The 21,758-nt window shown below is 47.2% G+C and overlaps 1 protein-coding gene across 2 annotated transcripts in view; it reads right to left on the bottom strand.

Annotated features, from left to right (window-relative positions):
* Lama1 (laminin subunit alpha 1) overlaps positions 1–15,372 on the bottom strand; it is a 124,073-nt gene extending 108,701 nt beyond the window's left edge. The window contains exon 1 of one of the 2 annotated variants that reach the window (NM_001108237.3): positions 14,791–15,372. In NM_001108237.3, the coding sequence (NP_001101707.2) occupies positions 14,791–14,872 (82 nt within the window). In that variant the 5' untranslated portion in view covers positions 14,873–15,372. The remainder of the gene's footprint in view (positions 1–14,790) is intronic. The other variant, XM_039083800.2, reaches the window with a different exon arrangement.
* Between the last annotated feature and the right edge of the window lie 6,386 nt (positions 15,373–21,758).

The following is a 21,758-nucleotide window of genomic DNA, read 5'->3' as shown; positions in this document are numbered from 1 at the left end:
TCCCTGCAGGGTCCTTCCCAGAGTGGAGGCGTATGGTTAAGTGGGCATGACTGTTCGTTATAAAGTGAAGATTACTTAAATGGCTACCACATGAACTTGCTTTGTATATCAAAAAGCAGTATTTCCACATGTGCAAATGCTGAACATCAAAGCCGAGGTTTAAAGCGACAGGACAGTATTGCTTGCCTAGTGGAGATCTGAACCAGGCTGTTTACTTTCAAGGACAACTATCCAAGCTACTAGTTAGTTATTTTATTACTCAGGTAAAGAAACAGCCCTCGCTTAGGAGTGCCTTTTTTTCTTAAACAAAGGTGACCTGAGTCAGCTCTAGGGACAGAGCCACCTAGAAAAAGAAAGACCTCTACTGACACTCTCCTGCTCCCAAAGCTAATGCTTGGTTATTGGGAAGAAAAGCGAATTAATCGCTGGCGACTTTAGTAAAAAGAAAAAGTTTGAGGTACACTAGGAGCCATGGCAGGGCAGAGCTATGAAGGGGTAGAATCAAAACAGATGGGAGGCTGGAAAGGGAGGGAGGCAGAGGAACGGGGAAGGAAAACTACAGACAAATGAAGAGGAAGAAAGGAGAAAGGAAAGAAAAAAGGGGACATGGAAGATAAAGAAGGAAGGAGAATGAGAGGAAAGGAAGGATAGAAGGAGACAGGGAAGAGATAGAGAGACAGAGAGAAAGGGGGGGGGAGGGAGAGAAGCGATCCACACAGCAAGGATCCACACCAATGCCAGCACCCTGAGAGTCAGCGCACGCACGCACAGCACAAAGCACGCTGGGCTTGCTTTCTCTCTCCCGTGGGATGATGAAAAGAAGTTTGATCTCAGAAACAAGAGTGGGTGGTGAGCAAAAGGCAGGAGGAGGGCTTTGCTAAAAGCCCATTTCCATAGCAACACTCTTGCAGTGTCCTTGACAAAGCCAGATTCCTACTGTTGATAAACAAAAATGGTCAAAACAAGTTAGACACAAATGTTGTCTGTAGGAGACAGTGTCCAGTAGTGTGTGCTGGGCCCCTCATGGGGTTTCTCTTTTAAACTGGTATCAAATGTGTATATGTGAGTGCATGCATGTTGTGTGTGTGCCCAAAGGTGGGCTCACATGGGCTCATGTGTGTGTGCATGTTCCTGTGGGCTCACGTGTGCCTGTGTGTGCTCACATATGCTCATGTGTATGTGCATGTTTGTGTTCATGCGTTCATGTGTGTGCTCTCATGTGTGCATGTGTGTATACGAGCATGCATTCCTGTGTGCTAGTATGTGCACATGTGTGTGATAAGTGTGTGCTTATCTGTGTGTGAGTACAGGTGTGTGCATGTGCGTGTGTATGTGTATGTGTGTGTACACATGCATACTATGGTACAGGTGTGGAGGTCACTGGTGTGAGTCTCCATCTCCACCTTGACTAACACATTCTCCTCTGCCTCTTTCTTCACACTGGGCTAGCTGCCACGGGAGCTTCTGACATCTCCACTCCTGCCTTAAGACCACTAAGATTACAGACATGTGCTACTGAACTTGCCGTCATGTGATGACCGGGAACCAAACTCGTGCTTTTATGTTTGCACAGCAAGTGATGGACCCACCCAGCCATCTCCTCAGCACCCGTGCTATTTGTGTAATGCCTGCATTTAGTCATGTTGAGGGTTTGGGTACAGCAGCTTGGTGGCAGAGAACACACACACACACACACACACACACACACACACACACACACACACACACACACACAGAGCCAAGGGCAGTAGCTTCAACATTCTGCCCAATCCTAATCATTACCTCACAGAAAGCACAACACCCACACACACACACACCTCAAACTTCACACCCTGACTGAGCAGGGAAGCCCACCCCTTCCTCTTCCTTCCAAATCCTTAGAGGAAGAAGAAGCCTTACTTGGATGTCAGAACAAGTGAGGCCTTTGAGTTAAACACAGACATTTCCAATTCCCTTCCTACAAAACGGAGGCACGTGTGGCTTGGATGTTTATGTTCATAAATCTACCTCACCTGTTACTTAAAACCATCAAGTTTGGCTTGAAAAAAATCAACTGTTTTTTTTTTAAGGTAGAGTCATAATTTGTAGCCGGCTCTCCTAGCTGGCTCTCCCTGCCTCAACTTCCCAAGTGCTGGACTAAAGGTCTCAGCTACCGTGTCTGGATAATTCATCATTCATTTTTAGTTGCCCAAATATCTCCCAAACTTTTCTATGAACCTTTCTAACCACCCGGCAGGTCTTGGCTACTTCTTTCTCATTCTTTTTCCACCTCTGCACTCTTGTGTATGATTTAAATTGTTAACATGCCCGACGTGATCCCAGGCACGTGCAGAGGGTGGCTTTCAGATTAGTCACATGCACACTTGCCCTCCCTGTAGAGCTCTGCATAAATGGCCTTGGCATTTTAAAATAATTTAAACAAGTCTCCTCTTATTCATTTTACACTGCATCCTCCAGCTATGTGATTACACATGTGCCTGGCAACAACTTCAGTGGGGACGGGGACGTATTCTTCCCAGTGTCCATGCGCCATAGTGACTGATGAGATCGTTCTGCATTTAAGAGGTGCCGCACGTTCTGCCCACGATCACCCCCAAGCTACCTGGACCCGCCAGCTTAGTCCTGCTTTTTCTCTAGCACATGCTTTACATCCTGAAAGTCTTTAGAGATGGCTGCCACCCTGTGGAACAGTAGCACAGACTTAACTAGGCAAGGCAGATAGTCCAGCCAAAAGTGCACAGGGTTTCACGTAACCTCCATGCTATTCTCTGTGCCTCGATAACACTGTGTTTTCTCAGTTCAAAGAGCACTGTCCTCTAACACTGAGCTGCCTGACCACATATGCTACATAAGCATACACACATGACCACATTCACAGTCGCACACATGACACATGTATTACAGGAACTGATCCCTTGCCTCCAGCTCTTTCTCTCACATTCTCTCTCTACTCAACTCAAACTTTGCATTATGTTGCTATGTCCCGTTTTGTCATTGGTGGCTATAAATCTCTTACCCAGCCTGTTTTATACATTAAACTTAATGTATACAACATGTACAGGGGGAAACAGTATATACATGCTTTGGTGCTATTCAGTTTCAAGCAACCCAGAAAGAGGTTTGAAAGATACTCCACTTGGACCAGATTTCTTTTTACAAAATGAGCGCTATGAAGGGTGACCCTCCCCAGCCATAAACAAGTCTGGCTGCCATGACGAAGAGGTGTATGCACAGAAGGAAAGAAGTCTCAGCTTCAGTGTTCGCAGATCACCTGCAAATCTGCTGAATCAGTAGGTCAGGCTGGGGCCACCAGACTCTCTGTGTAACCAGCTCCCAGGGGAGTGATACTTTGAGTTCCCAGGAGTGGACCACGTGGGCTTTCCTCCAGCTCTGACACTGAGTTGAGCCAGTCTTGCCAAGCTTGGCACAAACCTCACCAGAATGATCAGCAAGATCCTGCCTCCTTCAGCAATTTGGGAACTATTTAAGCAGAACTCCAGACACCTACTCCGTGTTCCAATCCGAGATCCCCTGAGTGACTACCTTTGGAAGAGCTATAGAGATTTCATTAAAACAAAGGTCTGTAGCTTGTTGTTAGGAGAAAACATGTTAAAGGCTCCAAAACAAAGGCAATTCTATAAACAGAGACCACTGACAATCTGTTGGGAAGCCTCAGCCTTCTCCCCACAAAACATTCAAGGTTGCAGCCAGGGGGTCTGTTTGTCACACATTTGTATCAAAGCACACATGCCTTCTCTCTCTTTTGCGCGTGTGCGCGAGCACGCGCGCGCGCACACACACACACACACACACACACTCATACATGCTCACACACACATACACTCATGTACACATAAACTCATACATTTAAACACACACACATACCTACACATACACTTATGCACTCAAACACACACATACACACACACACACTCACATACTCACACACACATAACCCATATGTACACATAAACTCATACATTTATACACACATACCTACACATACACTTATACACTCAAACACACACATACACACACCCATACACACACACACACACACACAAATTAATGAAATAAATTCAAGACAAATACACCAAAAAGGACAGAAAATTTTCGAGAGAAATTAAAGATCATGATGAACAAAGAAAAATACGTGATTTGTAGAGAAATAGACTCCATAGCACTAAGCAGTAATTCCCAAAATGTTCTACGGATTGGATCCAACGGCTGCCATAATTTCCTGACTGGCTGGTTTGTAGAAATTGCTAAGCTGTCCCTTGGGTGCCTTAGACCTTGAATTTCTGCTTCACAGACTGTTTGGATCTAGGAGACAGAAGAAGGAGAAAGGGGGTTTTCAAAAGACTGTATAGGGGCAAAGGCAGGGCCATTCCCTCAGGGTGAGGACTCTCCCGCATGGGATGGAACGGTGGGAGGTTTAATATGACAGATAAATAACAACAATGTTTAATAACACCCGCAGAAGGCAAGAATGATGCATTGTGCACTCTGTGTACATGTGTGTGCATCTGTGTGCATCAAATGAATTAGGCCTACATCGGGTATCTTCCCCAACCCCTCCACACCTTATTTCTTTCTAAGGCAGAGACTTATTGAATTTAAATGGAGTTTTGGATTTGGCTACTCTGGCTGGCCTGAGAATTCCTGGGACCCCGCTTGAAGCCAAAGCTTTTCTTAGGGTGTTTCTCCCCTCAGGAGATCTCTATTCATGTGTGCTATTCTAGATCTCGAACTCAGCCCTGGGTCCCAAAACTGCTTGGTCACCTCTGCCCCATGACTGTTATCCAGATTCTTCCCTGTTCTCTGTCCAAGGCCTGTCTGGTTAACGTAGGGACTCCAGCCCCCTGGGCTAGCCTGATCCTTTCAGGAGATTATCGCTATGGTTGGATCTCCTGGTCCCAAACATTTTATCTGTCTGGATGTCTAAGTGATGTCCCCTACACTCCTCTCCAGACCCTGCTGTTTGCATTTGACATTCACTCATCCAACAGTCCCTTGAGGACTGACAGACACTGCTGAGTGCTGGACAAGGCTTTAGAATTATAAACAGGAAGATGAGAAAATAAAGAGAAGGCTATGAAATCTGCCAGAGAAGGAATAAGTCAGAGTGCCCCAGGAGAAAGAGGAAGGGCTTCCACTATGTTATGAAAAGCAGTCAAGCTTCCCAGACGCAAGGACCATAGGTTTACCGGAAAGGTAATGGTTAGCCACGGAAGGTGAGGCAGGTCACAGAGAGAGCCCTGTAGGCCGCACTCAGCAGACAGTAGCAAGCCACTTAAAAGGGCTGGAATGGTATGACCAGCCTCACAGTCCGTTCATTCTGAAGGAATGCAGTACACCAACAGTTTCCTGGGCTTTCTGAAAACTGTCTTAGATAGAACGAGGCTGCATTTGACTCAGACCAGCACCCAGCACTGACAGCAGGACCCCCGTTACAGCTTCTACCTCTGTTCTGCCTGAAGCAGTCCCTGCCTTACCTTCTCATACGCCTGAAACGGAGAAGCCAGGAAGGGAGCTGGCTGCAGGGTCAACATAGGGTATAAGTGGGTTAGAGCACCTTGTAGATGTGGGAACAACAGAGGTGTAATATTGTATTGGGTGGAGTTAGGAGGAAAGTAATCAATCAGATGATAAGGAATAAAAATGTCCAACGGAAGCCAGGAAAGGAAGGGAGTGAGATGGATCCCCCCACAGAAGACACCACCCAAGAAGGTGATGGAGGACAGCTACACCCCGGAGTCACCCAACTTGATAAGGTGCAGGGGCAATGGGCAGGCTAGTCCTAGGAGAGAAGAGGTGGCTCAGATCCTAGAGAAAAGGACCTATGGATCAGGAGAGTCATTTAAAGAAGACAGGAAAGGAGGGGCACGGGGCCCCTGAGTGCAGAATGTGCTTAACTCTGCCGGAGTCGATCAAACCGTCCCTTACAGTACCCACAGATCTTACCCCAGAACATGAGGGACCCGAAGACTTGATCAAAAGTATTTTTGAAACAAGGACCTTGTTGAGACAATAAAGCCAGACTGGGACTACGCTTGCTTAAACACACGGGGCAACAAAAAAAAAAGGCAGCACACCAGGAACAAAGGCAACACGAAACACATTCGCCCTGCCGCCGCCGACAAGCAAACGGTCTCTACAGGTCCTGGGTGCCTACCCTGTGCTACTGTATCTGCCACACGGCAAGTCCACTGCGTGGTTTTTAACCCTGGTGGCACAGTCAATCACCTAAGGGAGTCCTTTCAAGGCAAATGACTAGGTCTCATCTCAGACCAAATACATTATAATCCCTGGGTTAGGACCTGGGGATCTGTGTTATTAAAGTCTTATGTGCAACCTGAAGAGAGAACTTGTATGAAACTGTTCAAAAATGCTCTCCTGGCACCCAAAGAGCCAGGCAGGCAGGCAGGCAGGCAAGCTCTGAGTTCTCCAAGGAGAAGGAAAAAGAGACAAGGGACACATCCTGCAGGCAACGGTGGGGTGCCCTGCTATAAAGCTTGAATGGTAAGTCCACCTGGGACTCCCTCTACCCCTTTCTTGAGAATTATGTTACAGAGAGAATCCCTTTTCAAGCATACACTTTTGAGCTTCCCAGACTCTAAAGCAAATCCATACAGAAAGCGAGAAATGTCCTTGAGGCTGTGGATTGACAGCGAGGAAGACGGCCAGGGAACTGTGTCTTAGTTGAGATGCTGTCACTGTGATGAAACACATGACCAAAGAAACTTGGGGAGGAAAGGGTGTATCTGGCTTCCACTTCCAGATCATTGTTCCTTGATGAAGGGAGTCAGGCCAGGAACTCAGACAGGACTGGAACCTGAGGCAGGAGCTGATTTAGAAGCCATGGAGGGTGCTGCTGACTGGCTTGCTCAACCTGCTTTCGGATAAGCAACCAGGACCACCAGACCAGGGACAGCATGATCCGATATAAGCTGCCCCCACCCCCATCAATCATTCATTAAGAAGATGCCTTAGATCTGGATCTTATAGAGGCCATTTTTTTTTCAATTGAGATTCCCTCCTTTCAGATGACTCTAGCTTCTGTCAAGATGACACAAAACTAGCTAGGACAGACACAAAGCCCCCAAGATGGACCATGTCACATCACTCCAGCATGACCTCGGTGCAAGGACAACAGTTATGAAGTAAGACATAGAGAAGAAACAAGCATGGCAAGCACCCCATTCGGAGTATTATTCTGCTCCTAAGGAAGGTATAATAAGTTTTGCACCTGCAGTCCTGCGTGCTTGGGAAGCTGAGGCAGGAAGACCACTTCTGCTCAGAATTCAAGGCCAGCATAGACAAAAACCGCAAGACCCCGTTTCAAAAAACACAAAACCAAGCCAGAGCCTGTGAATCCCTTAAAGAAAAGCAGAGGCAGTTCCCAAAAGCAGGACCCTTGAAAGAAACACCTCTAGTTCCACCCATTCTACACTTGTGGACGGCCCACCACGCCGTCCACAAAGCCTGGGGTAGAGTGGTAAGAAGTCAGAGGCAACGCTAGGGTGAGACATTTGGAATAAAAGGAGCTGAAAGAATAGATTAGGCGTTTTCAGAATCAGAGAGACCAATGCTACTCAAGCCTGGGATACAGAGACAAGTACAGAAGATCAGGCAAGTGACAGAGATTATTCTGGAAATAAATATTTAAACTAGACACCCCAGAGGGTAGAACTGAAAATGGATGGGAAAGGTTCCGGCCTGTGAGTAACGAAGTCAGTAAAAACGTTCGATCCATAAATTCTGGCTCCTATCTTGAAAGATATAGGAGTCAGGTACAGGGCTGGGTTTGCCATGTAGGAGCGGGGGATGGGTTTTCCGTATCATCTCAGGAAATGTATGTATCCTTAAGTGTCCCGAACCCTTGAGTTGTTTGCTAGATGATTTGACCTTGAAGCTTGGGCTTTATGTTTTGTTTAAGGGCAGACTTTTCAGGTCCCACCCACGGGACCCTGCAGTGAGCAACCCCCCTTGGAATGTGTACCACGTCTCATCCATTCCCGGTATCCTGGATTTCAAAATCATGTAAGCTCGGAGTATGACCAACATTTTGAAAGGACTCCGTTCTCCCTGTTGGCTTTGAAACTTTGAAGGTTCATCCACAGCATTACTGTTCAGCACTGGGGGCCCTCAAGCTGCCCTTGCTATGGTGGTCCCTGCCAACTTTTCTGTGCTAGCCATTGCCAGCTTCCTCTGAGAATAGATCATACCAAGTGGGCTTGGACTTCCGTTAGAGCTAAGTTCCGCAGAGGTTTCATCTTAAGAGAACAACTCGCCTTGTGACTGATTTACCTCTGCCAACAACTGTCTTCCACGTGAAGTTGGTTCTTACTACCGCAGCCCCGCCCCCCCCAAGTACTAAGAACTGGAGAGACATCTAACATGATGCATTATTCAATTCACAAACTCTATCTGCACGCTGAGGTATGGGGGTGTTATCGTCATCCACTTCCATTGACCCAGAGCCATGACTCTGATTTTCCATGTGCATTAAGAAATGCCAAGAAGCATAAGAAAAATGTCTTTTTTTTTTTTTTACTCTGGCTAATGGCATGATGGGAAAACTACCCAAAAGTGTCCCAGAGCACAACTGTGACTGTATGGGACCACCCTCCCCCGAGCACAGAATCCAGTGTAGATTTAGAAATAAACCAGCTGTAAGAAGGTGGTCCTCGGGCAGTGAGCTGCAGGCTGTAAGTGTAGGGTTGGGCTCAAGTGGGGCACGGACAGCAGGCAGCTCGGTGAGGGGATTCTCAACAGCTGTGCAGACAAACAGCCCTGACTGGGGGAGGGAGGAGATCATGCTAGGATAAGGCTGGTGGTTAGGGCTGAATTTGGACAGAGTATGGGGGGCTATGGTACAGAGGCACAAGATGAAGCTCAAGGGGGTGGGGCATATGGTGACAGTGGGTAGTTACTTTAGCAGGATTAGTCCTGCTGTGGCAGGACACTAGATCACCTGGCAGATAATTCAGGCAGCCAATGGCTATTTCCAATGAAAACAGGAGGGAGGCGTTAATAAAGAAAGAAATACAACTTCAGAAAAACAAGCTGGATAAATGTCATAAAAGAACAAACAAAAGAACAAGAAAAGATGGTTCAACCAGAGCAATAAGGAAAAAGAGATTACATGAACAGCTAGAGATCAGGGAGGGAGCCACACTGAGAAAGAAGAATCTGGACCTGGGATAATCACCAGTTTTTAGAAGTAAAGTTCTATCTTTATCAAGGGTAGAAGACATTTCATTGTGCTCGTGACAGAACTATTCGACACAGGCAACGTGGGAATCAACTCCAATGTTTACTGATGGATAAACACACACACACACACACACACACACACACACAATGTGTGCAGGTTTGTGAATGGATGCATGCATGATGCATGCTGTCCTAGCACACGTGCAGAGGTCAGAGGGCAACTGACTGGAATTGGTTCTCTCATTCCACCATGTGAGTTCCAAGGATCAAACTCCGGTCATCAGGCAGGGCAGAGTGTACTTTATCCACTGAGATACCTCTGCGGCCTGCAATGTCCTTTTTTTTTTTTTCTTTTTAATTAAAACTGATCCATTAAATGTAAATGTCTCCTTTAAGATCTTTATTATTGCAGAGAATTTCCTAAGGAAATTATGGAACCACAGAAAAAAAAAACTTCCGGAAATACCTTCAGGAATGAGAAAAGACGGCCCTGTTCATAAACCCCCACTGATCTAAAGGCGATATTACCACCAGAGATTGAAGAGGTGCAAGAATTTACGGCTCGCTGACTCAGCAGATCAGCCTGCACAGATAACTTCTGGACCAGAGAGATTGAAACATCAAATGAATGACTTTTCTTTTAAGTGCACACAAACCGAAATCATGCTGCTGATAGTGCGGCGGCGGCACGCCTCTGCCACCGTTTCTGAGTTAACAACTCGGAGATGAATGCTTACCTAGACAAGAATGTTATCGTCCACCAAGCTCCACACTGCTCCCATTGTCTGTGCCCTCCCCCAACAGCAAGAGTGGGAACCAGTTAACCCAAGAAAGCGCTCCTGACCCGGCCTTGACAAACAAAGACCAAGTGGAAGGACTCTGTGCTATTTATTATTAAATGCTTACTGTGAGCACTGACTGTCACCCCTCCTATAAAGGGGGGACGGGGGAAATTAACCCAGCTGTGCTTTATGCTGAAATAGCTACCTGACAGGCATGCTCCAACAGAACCAAAGTTCATGACCCTAACTAAACTACTTCTATGAAGAAACTTTTTCCTGCTCATTAATTTCACGATGCATTGATTACTTGGTTGTCTGGGGATGTATCTTATTATATTGGAAAAGAAGCGAGTTGAAGAATCCCTTACAAGTGTGTAAATAAGCTTTGTTTATCTTCCTTGGGAGCCGGGAGTGCGCCTAGCTCATCCACACATTCCTGAAGAGTAGAGCTAACAAATGTTTCAACTCCTGCCTATGTTACAGTTTTTGCTGTTTGCCTTCCATTATTTCTAGGGCTCCCAGTGAAGATGTAACTTTATTCATTAACAATAACTTCTTAAAGAGTTAAGTTACTCTATGTCTGCCATGGCATAGCAGTGACATCATAGTGTCTGAGAACTTACTAATACACTGCCCTTAACGTCAAACCGAATCATGCCAAAACTTGGTTTCTCTGGGCCAGAAGTGTCCTCAGATATGTCAATCAATTCCCTATGGACAAAAGAAGAGGGAAAAAAGGAAGAGGGAAGAAACAGCTTTAGCACTACTGGGAACAGCACCGTGAGAAGTTGTATAAAGCAACACTCCAGCTTTCGAGTTTTTAAGATGTAGAAAGCAGGGCTCCGATAACACCCATCTGTCCAGGACCAGTCAAGATGAACAGAGGTCGACAGTGTAAAAGAGCACACGTTAGTAAGCGGAATATTAAAAACTGCAGGAGATACATGGAGGTGGCTTGTGTTGGGAGGGCGTGTGAGGGCATTGTTCACCTGTCTCCGTTATCTACCCTTTAACTACAAACCATCATTACAGTTCTTAGAGAAGTAATTTTCACAAGCAGCTTGTGCTCAAACATTCCAAGGAGAGAATCGGTGATGGAAGGACAGCCAAGAAATAGCAGGTAGTGGCTGTCTTGAAAGACAGTGGCGACTCCATCGCCCGCCTTTGCCTTTTTCTATGTATCTTTTAGTGGGTTTTGTAACTATGTATTCCTTAGTGCGATTCATAATGCTGGAGTTTGGGGTGGAGGGTATGGCAGGCTTCCAGGTCCCTAGAACCCAAACGGCAGACTGATGGAGGGTTTGTCAGTCTGCCTGCATGGACACTAGTTAGCAATGAGTGGGTAAAGGTTTGCCCAAGACCCTCAGCGGGACAGTAAGCCAGGGTACATTCCAGCTTCCCCAGTTTACCCCAGTGTAGTACAGCACCATGGTGGCATTTGTGGACAGAGTGAAAGTGAGAAATTGGGGGTATAATTTGAGTTGGTAAGGTGGTCCTAGAAAGGGAATAAGAGAGGTGGGGTCATAAGATAGAGGAAGCCTGCTTGCTTGTGTACACAGAAAGTCAACCCAGGGGAGCATCATACTACAGGAAAATGGGAGAAACCCAAGCAGAGAAGGCAACTGTTCTTAAGTTCATCTTTCCTCTGAGGATGACAGATTGGCCCCCACTAAGGTTAAGAAACAAGGTCAAGGTTAATCAAAGTAACGTATTTGAGCAGCTGAACCCAGCGTCATTTAATTCCAGATGTAGACTTAGATGTTTTTTTAACAGCATAGAGTCAGTATGGTTTGGAAAAGGGCTCTTCCCCCATAACTCTGTAAACCACCACCACCACCACCATCATCATCATATGGCACACGTAATGTTTATCACAGCCTAGCTATGTTTAGTACACTTTGGAACCCTTTCTCTGCATCACCTCACCTAACCATGAACATTCCTTCTACTCTTGACGTGATTACTACTCTTATTTTGCTGTAGGGAAACTCGGCCACAGAGAACTTAATTTGCTATGGACCGTGGCCGGTGACGCTCCAGAACTAGGTGGCTGGAGGTGGAAGTTGCTGCTCTCATTACTTCTTCCCCACACGTTCTCGGTAAGTGATAAAGAGTGGTCATGGGGCCTCATGAACAAACTGGAGCTTCAAGCATTGTTACAGCGAAGTAAGTAGTCACGTACACTTGATCATGTGTGCTTGTGAAACAGCGAGGTTCTAAGAGCTACACAGGACAGTCTGTCCATTTCACACCTTTCTGGCATCATTGTGCTCACTTTGCAGAATGACTACAAACTCAGGCCTCATACAGAACGTCTGGGAAACAGGAGAAAGCAAGGTGGGAGCAGGACTTTGTGGGGAGGGGTCAGGGGTGTCTTAATATGGACACCCTACTTTCCAATGGTTACAGTAACACCTATTGCCCTGCTCTTAGAAAACAGGGCTACAGAAAAGGAACTCTGAGACCACAGGACTAAGTAGTTACCCGCTAAAACCTAACACACCACTCACCAATCTGAGCATTCTGCTCATAGGTGTTTTCCTGCAATTGAAGTAACCAATTGTGAACCCAGCTTGCCATTTTAGGAAACATGGCAGCTTGAATTTCCCTTTGGGCTGTGCTAGGTAGAGTCTGAGCCTAAGGCATTGTGCATGCTAGACAAGTGCTCTACCACTAAGCACTAAACCCACAGTCCAGGAAACACAACACTTAAGATCCCAATACTTAGAGGACAACTCACTTTAAAGGTTACATTTCAGCCCGAGTCAGACGTTGTTAGTTGTAAAATAGCCCCTGTGGAATAATAGGAACACCCAAGGATCTAATGCTTTTAGAATGGCGATCAGTTTCAAACCTATAAGCACCCCACTAGGTGTGGGTCTGGTGCTTGTGGTCTAAGCTGCTCTGAAGGCTGAGGCAGGAGAATGACCTGAACCCATAAATTCAAGACCAACCAGGGCAACATCATGAGATCTGGGTTAGCTGTAGTACATACACAGACACAGACACAGACACAGACACAGACACAGACACAGACACAGACACAGACACAGACACACACACACACACACACACACACACACACACACACACGTCCACACACAGGGGTGATAGGGGAGAGACAGACAGACAGGCAGAAAGTGTGTGTTAATTAGGTGGATGATTTATAGATCAGGTTTATTTTATTACTCTTAAGTCATGCCACTTCACCAGCCATCCAAGTTTTGTTCACAGAGAACAAAACTTCCAAGGACGCTCATTAGGAAAGCTGTGGATTGGCAAACATAGACCAGATAGGGGCGATTCAAAGGCCCCTGCCTGACGTGGCTTTTCAGCAGTGTCTCAAAGCAGGAAAGCCCCACGCCGTCCACTTTCTTCAAACACCATTCATTACCACCCAGGCCAAGCGCCCAGCCCTCGGGGAACGGAAAGCATTCAGAGCATCTCCTCAGTCTAAGATTTTCAATGTCTTGAAACAATAAACTGAGGCAAGCCGCTTCCTCCACCCTGTGAGAACCACGTTGTGGTCACTTTCAACAACCTCACCGGCAGGAGTTGGGCTCTCTGCGCCGTCAAAGGCTTCCCTCCCAAAGGCTGGCTCTTTTCTTTCCCTGATAACTATGTAAATTCCCCCTCTCCCAGCCCCCGCTCGGGAGCTGAGCAGCCCAGCAGCCGCCGGGCTATTCAAAGCCGCGTTTCCAGCTCGGTCCAGCGCTTTCATCATGAATGCATGAATGAATGGGATGCTCACAGCCTGCACAGCTCGCGGCTCTGCACAATGCCCAAACACACATTTTTCCCACGAGGGCATTTCGAGTTCGGCCTCCTACTTCTAACCTGTGCTCTTAGCGGGCAATCTGTGTGGGAACGCACTCAATGTCACTTGTTGCATACATTGAGATGTTTTCGACAAGCATTTGTGACCACCTAGCTAAGCAGAGGTTTGCAGACAACTCTGGGTGGCAGGGCACATTCTCTGTCCCTCCATCTCCCATCCCCAGAGAACACTGAAAATTCACTTTGGGTTGGTTTCTGTTCTCAAACCTTGTAAAGAAAGCTAGTGAGTCCATGCAGAGAGGGCACACTGTCAGTCCTTTCTAGCCTCTTACGCCGCCCCCAGTGCACACGATTTAACACGCGTGGGGAGTCTGTTTGCTCACTTTACGGACTACACAAAGAGCACACTTTGGAGAACACATTTGTGTCCTGGGCGCCATATGCCGGCCCCAGTTGACCAAGACAGCTGACCTTGGGACCCCTTCTCCATCAGTCTTTCTCCGCTAGACCACCCCGGACGCTAGTGGCCCAGAGGAGACCGCCTTGCTCCTTCCACGGTCTCCCGTTGCAGCACAGGACAATGAGGCGAATGCGGGAGAACTCCGTTCCCATTCATTCCGGGAGTGGTGCACACAGTCAACCAACCCGGCGGTCTCCGGCCAGTCGCAGCCACTCAGGTGTTGGGTAGAGAGTCTGTGTCCCTTCTCATGAGCCGGACGCTCCACTCTCGCCACTCACTGCACTCCTGGACCTCAAGGTCCCGCTAAGCTACAAAGCAGGTGACCCCTGGAGTCAGAGGAAACTGGAGCCTAGAGCTCCAGAGAGCAGTCAGCGTCCTCAGGGGGCGGCTTCCGCCCGCGTCCCTACAGCCCAGTGCGGCCCGCAGCAGGTCCGCGCTGCGCCAGGGTGCGTGCGCCCACCCACAGCCCTGAGCGCCGCGCTTTGTCCGCAACACCCGCAAGCTCCCGCTCGCCAGCCGGCCGGTCACCCTTGTTCCCGCCGCAGGGCTCACCTCGCTGCTGGCTCCGCACGGTGACCCAGAGCACCGAGGCCAGGAGCACCAAGAGCGCGACTCCCGTACCGCTGCCGCGCATGACGCCGTCGTCGCTCCCTGCGCTCCAAGGAAGGTCTCGACCACGCTCGTTCACAGGCACCGCGCAAGTGTGGTCCTCCCAGCCCGACCCTGGCCTGGTACGCAGGCCCTTCGGACACACCCCCGCCGGCCTGGCCGCGCCCCGCCCCTCTCCTACCCGGGACCTCCCCCAAGGGCGCCCCGCTGCGCCCAGGTCTGTCCTCCAGGGGGAGCCCCGCCCTGCCCGTGTTTTTCCTAGGGGTCCCTCCTCAAGGGGGCCTGTCCTGCCTGTGGTGGTGGGGTGCCTCTCCTAGGTGGTACTCTGACCCTCTACTCCAGTTGGGGTGAGCTGCTTCAGCATTAGGGGTTCAATGGAGAGGAAGGTGGAGAGACAGTGCCCAGGAAGAAGTGAGTTTCTGTTAAGTCTGACCCTGAGAGTGAATTCCAAGAAAGTATTTGCCCTGTTGACCCTTTTCTGCCTGTTGGGGCTGTGCGGTCTTAGCCAATCTGTCGCAGAAATATAGTCAGGACAGAGTCCGTTCTTACGGGACCCTATACGCTGTCTGTGCCTGCACAGGATGCTCTTAAGGTCTTCGGTTTGGGTTGTTATGTTTTAATTTCGTTTGTTTGTTTGCTACCCCCTCCCCCTTCAGAAAATGGGTAGCAACTCGTTTTCTAACTTGTTTGCCTAGGGAAAGCACAGATGGTTGCTGGGACCTTATCAGTAGGTATAAGTCTCCAAGTCTCAGTGCTGATTTTGGAAAAATTAGTTTTACGCCTAGGAAAGTTTTAGTTTAGTTTCATAAAAAGTATTCATAATGCATCTGTACACTATACACATACACTATGATGTCTTTCACTATGCCCTGGGCAGTTTTCTCTTTCACAGAAGGAGGTACTTTTTAATCCAGTCCTCTAAATCAACTTGAAAACTCTACCGATTCCAGTTTCTCTGAGCAAAGGTCTTTAACCACGGAATGAGTAAATTTTAATGAAAATACTCGGTTATTACTTGCTGACAAGGAGTACAAAACATACCTGTAGCGTTTGGCCCTTTACAAAAGGTGCACTGGGGCCTAAGAGCACTTGCTGCTCTTGCAGGGATCAGGGTTCAATTCAGGCTCTCAAGTTTCTGTAACTCCAGTTCCAGGGACATGACGCCCTCTCCTGACCTCTAAGCATGCATGTGGTGGGTAATTAGCACAGGCTAAACTATCATACATGGGGGTGGGGGGGTGCACTGTAGCTCAGTGGTGCAGCAGTTACAGTCAAATCCGGAGTACTTGAATATTAAAACGAAGACATAACTGGCAAGTAAGTTATGAGGTAAGATAAGCGTTTAAGAATAACAGCTCAAGCATGAAACATTTAGAACATCACAACTGTTTCTGCGTTGAAATAACTGCCTGCACGGAAGCTTGTAAGTTAGATACACACAGAGGGCACCCTAAAAAAATATTCACAGCAGTGATTTTCTCTAAGATGGGCAGTGAGAGGCTCCTGTGAGAGACCAGGTAGTGGGCTCAGGCAGGCCTGTCCTACCTGCTTGTGTTAAGTCTGGGGCTAGAGTTCAGATCTGATTTCTCGACCAGTTTCCTGTACCTCATCACACTACAGTGTAGGAGGGCCTGAGGCTCCAGAAAGCTCCCCAATGCGGCCTGCAGGTCAGTCACACCTGGTGCTGGAGCTCCAGGCAGGGACACAGGTTTGTGACATCAAGGGAAAGAGCAGTCGCCACCTCCAGGGAGTAGACAGAAGCATGAGGAGCCGTGGGTCATGATTTATCACAGCTCAGAATTAAGCAGGGGGAGTTTCAGCAAAAGAAAATTTCACAACAGCACGGGATACAATGGAATGATCGAAATACCTTCATCCCAAATGTCTTATGAAAGTTCACAGTACAGACGTTTCCACTCCTCGCTACCCTTGGAAAATACCTAAATTGCCTCAAGTCCTGTGTGGAGTGTGGAGACTTGCTCAGGGTGAATAAAATGAGTTATGAGGAAATGTCTGACTCTTTGGAGAGCCTATGAGCTCCACCTGCTTGGACCAGACACGAGCCCTCCCTCTTTTCTCTTTTTCCATCCTGCACAGTAACAGACCACTGCTGTAGGACAGAGATGTGAGAGGAGCCATCTTGCTGCCCGAACTATAAGGTAATAAAGCACTCACCGGCCAAGTGCGGGCTGCCACAGAGGCTTTTTACAAGACCCCTCCGCTCCCTGCACTGTGTCATAACGAGAGCGGCCAGTCTCTCCCTGTGCAGTTAGCAAGAGTTTTCCATGTTTTCTAGCAGACGATCCATCTTACAATTAAAAACACAGATGCATTTGGATTAATTAAATAATGAGGTAGCTATGATATGAGAATCATCTTCAAAATGGGGGGGGGCGGGGTGGACAAGCTGAGCGTACCCTAGGTTTCAGCCCCGACTTGGGCACGCTTCTTTCTGACTCGTTCAGAACTGCTTCATTTTAATTGTATTGGCATTTACAGATTTATCCCTCACTGGCATTTGTCTTAAAACAAGGTTTCTCTGTATCTAGATACTGAGATAAAATTCACAACTTTTCTCTGCCTCAGGGGGTGGAGTTTTGGGGGTTTATATTGTTTGGTTTTGTCTGGGGGGGGGTTGATTTGCTTTTCTTTGTTTTCTTACTTTCTCTTCTCCTTCCTTTCTCTTCCTTTTCTTCTCTCTCTCTCTCTCTCTCTCTCTCTCTCTCTCTCTCTCTCTTTCTCTTCCTGAGACTAGGGTTTTGCCAGGTAGTCCTAGCCAGCTTTGAACCCACAACATAGCCCAGGCTTGCCTCAAACTGCACCCACAGCATTCATCTTGTTTCAGCACCCCACATGCTGGGATTATGATGTCACAGCACCCCACATGGTAGGGTTATGTCATTGTACCCCAGCTTTGCCCCATGAGTTCTTCTGTCTTAATTTTGCTTCACTCTCAGAACCACTTTACCCTTTAAAATTCCATTTATTTGTAAGAGAACTGATCGACGTAAGCACAAACGCGAGGTCAGAAGGCCGCCCTGCCCTGCCTCACCCAGGACTGCGTTATCTAAAGAAGATGTTTCCCCGAAACCCATTTAGACCTTGTCTTTGACAGTAACTCTTAAGAGAATGCTTTTCCAGACATATCAGAGCCTCTCCATTGTCCTGGACATCAGTGGGATGGTCTAACCACACACCCATATTCTCTATTGTCCCAGATTTCTATGGGATGGTCTAACCACACCCACATACCCTTTGACAACTGTCTCTCCTTTCCTGGAGCTGAGGTTACCAGAAGAATACTTAATTTGCACAACCTGACCCTACCCCATCCTCCTCGACCCTGGCCACCCCCCACCCCTGTGGCTTGACTCAGGGATCACTGAGACTTTTCCTTTAAGGTGACTTCACTTAGGGTTGTCTTGGTCTCTTCTTCTCTTCCCTCAGCTAGCTGCTTTTGTGTCACTCGAAACAGAGCCCTGACGCACTTTAGAAAACATTTATCTTTCTTCCATCTACCTCCATAGAGGATGCCACGGGCCATCTGCTTTCTTATGCTTTGTTATTTCTTAAGGGTTTAAAATACTTTATCTTATATATCTTAGTTCCCAGACAAAATATATTTAAGCAGAAATAAACATGAATTTTAAATGAAAAAAAAGTATAATGGAAAGTCTCACACACACATACACACAATCACACGCGGCTTGTGGCTGGTGACAAGCAACAGCCTGACGTCTCTGAAAAATTATGTAAGTTATGACCTTGTTTGTAACATGAGGATAAAAGTAAGATCAATGGAGAGAGGCAGAGAGGCTGAGGGACAGCGAGAGGGGAGGGAGGAGAGGGGAGCATACAGTATGTAAAATCTTAGACATCCAGCACGCCTTTCTAGTCCAACCTCAGGACCATAATCACTTGGATTAGGAAACAATGTGGGAGATGCAGGGGCAGGGAATACCAGCTGTAAAATAAGTGGGCAGGCTTGCAGCCTGTGACTCTTCAAGAAAGCTGGAGGCATGTAGAGACAAAGAACTATTGGTGTAGCCATGTGTGCCCACAGAACTCAGGAGGCTGAGGCAGGGAGATCTCAAATTCAAGGCCAACTTCTACACAGCAAAGACCCTGTCTCAAGAAAACAAGACGGTCCCTTATCTTTTTCCTTATTTGTTTGAGCGAAGCCCTGAGATCGGTAGAAGAGATGGGAGAAAGGAGGAAGATCCTCTTTCCTGAAGCTAAGTATGGAAGGAGGTTGCAACAAAGTAGCAAACAGCTGTATCGAAAAAGCAAAAAAGTTTACAAAAAAAAAAAATTGGCAGGGACTTGGTCATTAGGAAACTTGGTTTGTGTTTTTCTTTTATAGAGGAAAAGGAAGCCAAATTGATGGGGTTCAAGACAGCTGTTCATAGGGACGTGTAAACAGCATTTGTCCCCTGGACTCTGCAGGACGTCTCTGCTTGCTGGGTGTCTGGAACAATAAAACCCTTCAACGGGGATATCAAAGCTTGCAATAGTAGCAGCCCACTAGAAATGTACGCCTGGGTACCAAGTGTCCGGAATGTCAAAATATTCGCCTAGGAAAGGCTCATCCTGGCCTGTTGTGTCATTTTTGTCTGCTACTTTGTTGGAAGAGACACTTAGGAGGCATCAAGCTTCCTCCATTTATTCCTGGTAGAGATGAACATTCTAGAACTTCCAGTTCTCTGAGATCCTTTTTTCCAGAAACCACCAAAAATTCAGTCGAGAGTCCAGGCAGGGCCTTATAACCCAGCGGTGGTCCAGTTTCACTCTGTAGACCAGGCTGACCTTGAACTCACAGAGATCCACCTGCCTCTACCTGTGGAGTACTAGGACTAAAGACGTGTGTCATAGCGTTCACTTTTACAGCTATGAAATTCATCTGGGAACGGAACCTGCCATGAAGCCTGGAACCCTGAGTTCTATCCCTGAGTCCCACAGGGCAGGAGAGAAATCCCCAGGGCGGTACTCTGGCCTCTACATGAACACACGACATAAATAAAATGTTAAACTTAACTGTCATCTCTTCCCCAGAGCAACGTCTATGGCTGTTTCTAACCACAGGGAAAATAGCATGGCTACCAGACTGAATCGTAAAACAATATTTTGCAATCTAGTCTTTTCTTGTTCTTGTTGTTGTTGCTGTAATTCACAGAAGTGAAGGATCTCTATAATAAAAACTTTAAGTCAAGGAAGTCAAGGAAGACACTAGAAAATGGAAAGACCTGCCGTGTTCTGCTTAAATATCTGTCTAACCCCATCTGGGCAGACAGCATTGAGTGGCTGAATGTGGATGGAGAGCCATGCAGACTGCCTCCCCTCCCACCCAAGGTCTTGTCTGTGGCCCTTCAGACCCACCATGACACCACATTACCTGCTCTAAACTGTACACACACACACACACACACACACACACACACACACACACACACACTATCCCAACCACCTCATCCTTTCTCAGCTCAACAGCACTTCATGTCTATGAGCTCTACTCTTCCTTTACCGCCCTATAATTTCTACTCATCCTTGAAGCCCAAACCAAACATCTTCTCCTTTAGACACCCTTCCGATTCTTCTGGAATGCCAGCTACTTGCTCCTCTGGGGTCAGCAACACGCTTTGAAATATGAGCTCTGTTGCAAGTGTCCTGCTGCTTTTATTGGTGTAGTTGTCTTATTACCCAAGAAGCTCAGCTTCTTCTTATTTTATTGTCTTCATATCACCCACGGTGCCTGAAAGTTGTTATTTACTGAAATAAAAATAACGTTCATCATTGTAGCTGTGTCTGTGCTGTCCTGGGCTATGCTAAACAAATTACATAAACTGTGTCCAAGTGCTATAAAAGCCCCCAAGATTAAGCCAGATGTAGGGCCCCGGGCATGCCTAGAATTCCAGCCCTCCTGAGGTTGAGGAAAAGGAAATAAAAGTTTGAGGCCAGCCTGGGCTGTATAGTGAGTTCCAGGACAGCTTCAGTTACATATCAGGATCTTATCTATAAATAGGAGAGAGAAAGGGAGAGAGAGAGAGAGAGAGAGAGAGAGAGAGAGAGAGAGAGATGGTTCGATTCATACATGCATTCATACATTCATATATACATACATACATACATACATACATACATACAAACAAACAAATACTAATATATTCTTGACAGACAGCAATGTAACCCGTGAAGTATAGTGTTCTAAGTTACAATTGGCTTTGACGTCATGAAACAGGCCAAGTCTTTCTGACAAACAGCAGCACAGCAGAGAGGAAGGGGCTCATCAAGCCCACAAGAACCTAAAGAAACTTAAGAAGAAAACTGGAACCAAAGCAGTTACAGGCATTTGGCTGAAGAATTCTTAGCCAAGGTCATCCACCAAAGCCAGATGGCTAAAGCAGACAGCCGCAGTGGGAGCTGTCTGCCCTTCTCGGATTTGTTGTGTCTTTGTTTCATTAGCTCAAGGTTCACCACCTGAAGAACCAGCACAGGTTGGCGGACCTCACCCTCTGAGCCCAGGGCGGGGATAGTAAATACACCAACCCCTTTTGCCTTTCTAAGAGGAGCAAGAAGTGACAAAGTGAGAGCAGAGCCCTAAACTGCAGGACAGAATCCAAATTAACACCTGTCTGTGCCTGTGTGTACAAGTGTGTGGACGTGTGTGTGTGTGCTGCTCATGGCTGTGTGCAGATGTGCTTGACCATGGCGGCACATTTGGAGGTCAGAGGTTGACATTGGGTATCTTCTATTTCTCTCCATGGAGTCCGTACCTCAGCATTCCAGCTAGACGGCTCTCTGCTCTTTCACCCTCTTATGAAGGCTCAGAAAGCCTAACGGTTTCTAGGGGTGGGTGTGCCCTCAGTCTTCTCTAGACACAGGTCTCAGAGAAGAAAATACAATGGATTGTTCCT

The sequence above is a fragment of the Rattus norvegicus genome, chromosome 9 (genome assembly GCF_036323735.1).
Source record: "Rattus norvegicus strain BN/NHsdMcwi chromosome 9, GRCr8, whole genome shotgun sequence".
NCBI classification, from domain to species: Eukaryota; Metazoa; Chordata; class Mammalia; order Rodentia; family Muridae; genus Rattus; species Rattus norvegicus.
This window is presented reverse-complemented; position numbering and strand designations above follow the sequence as displayed.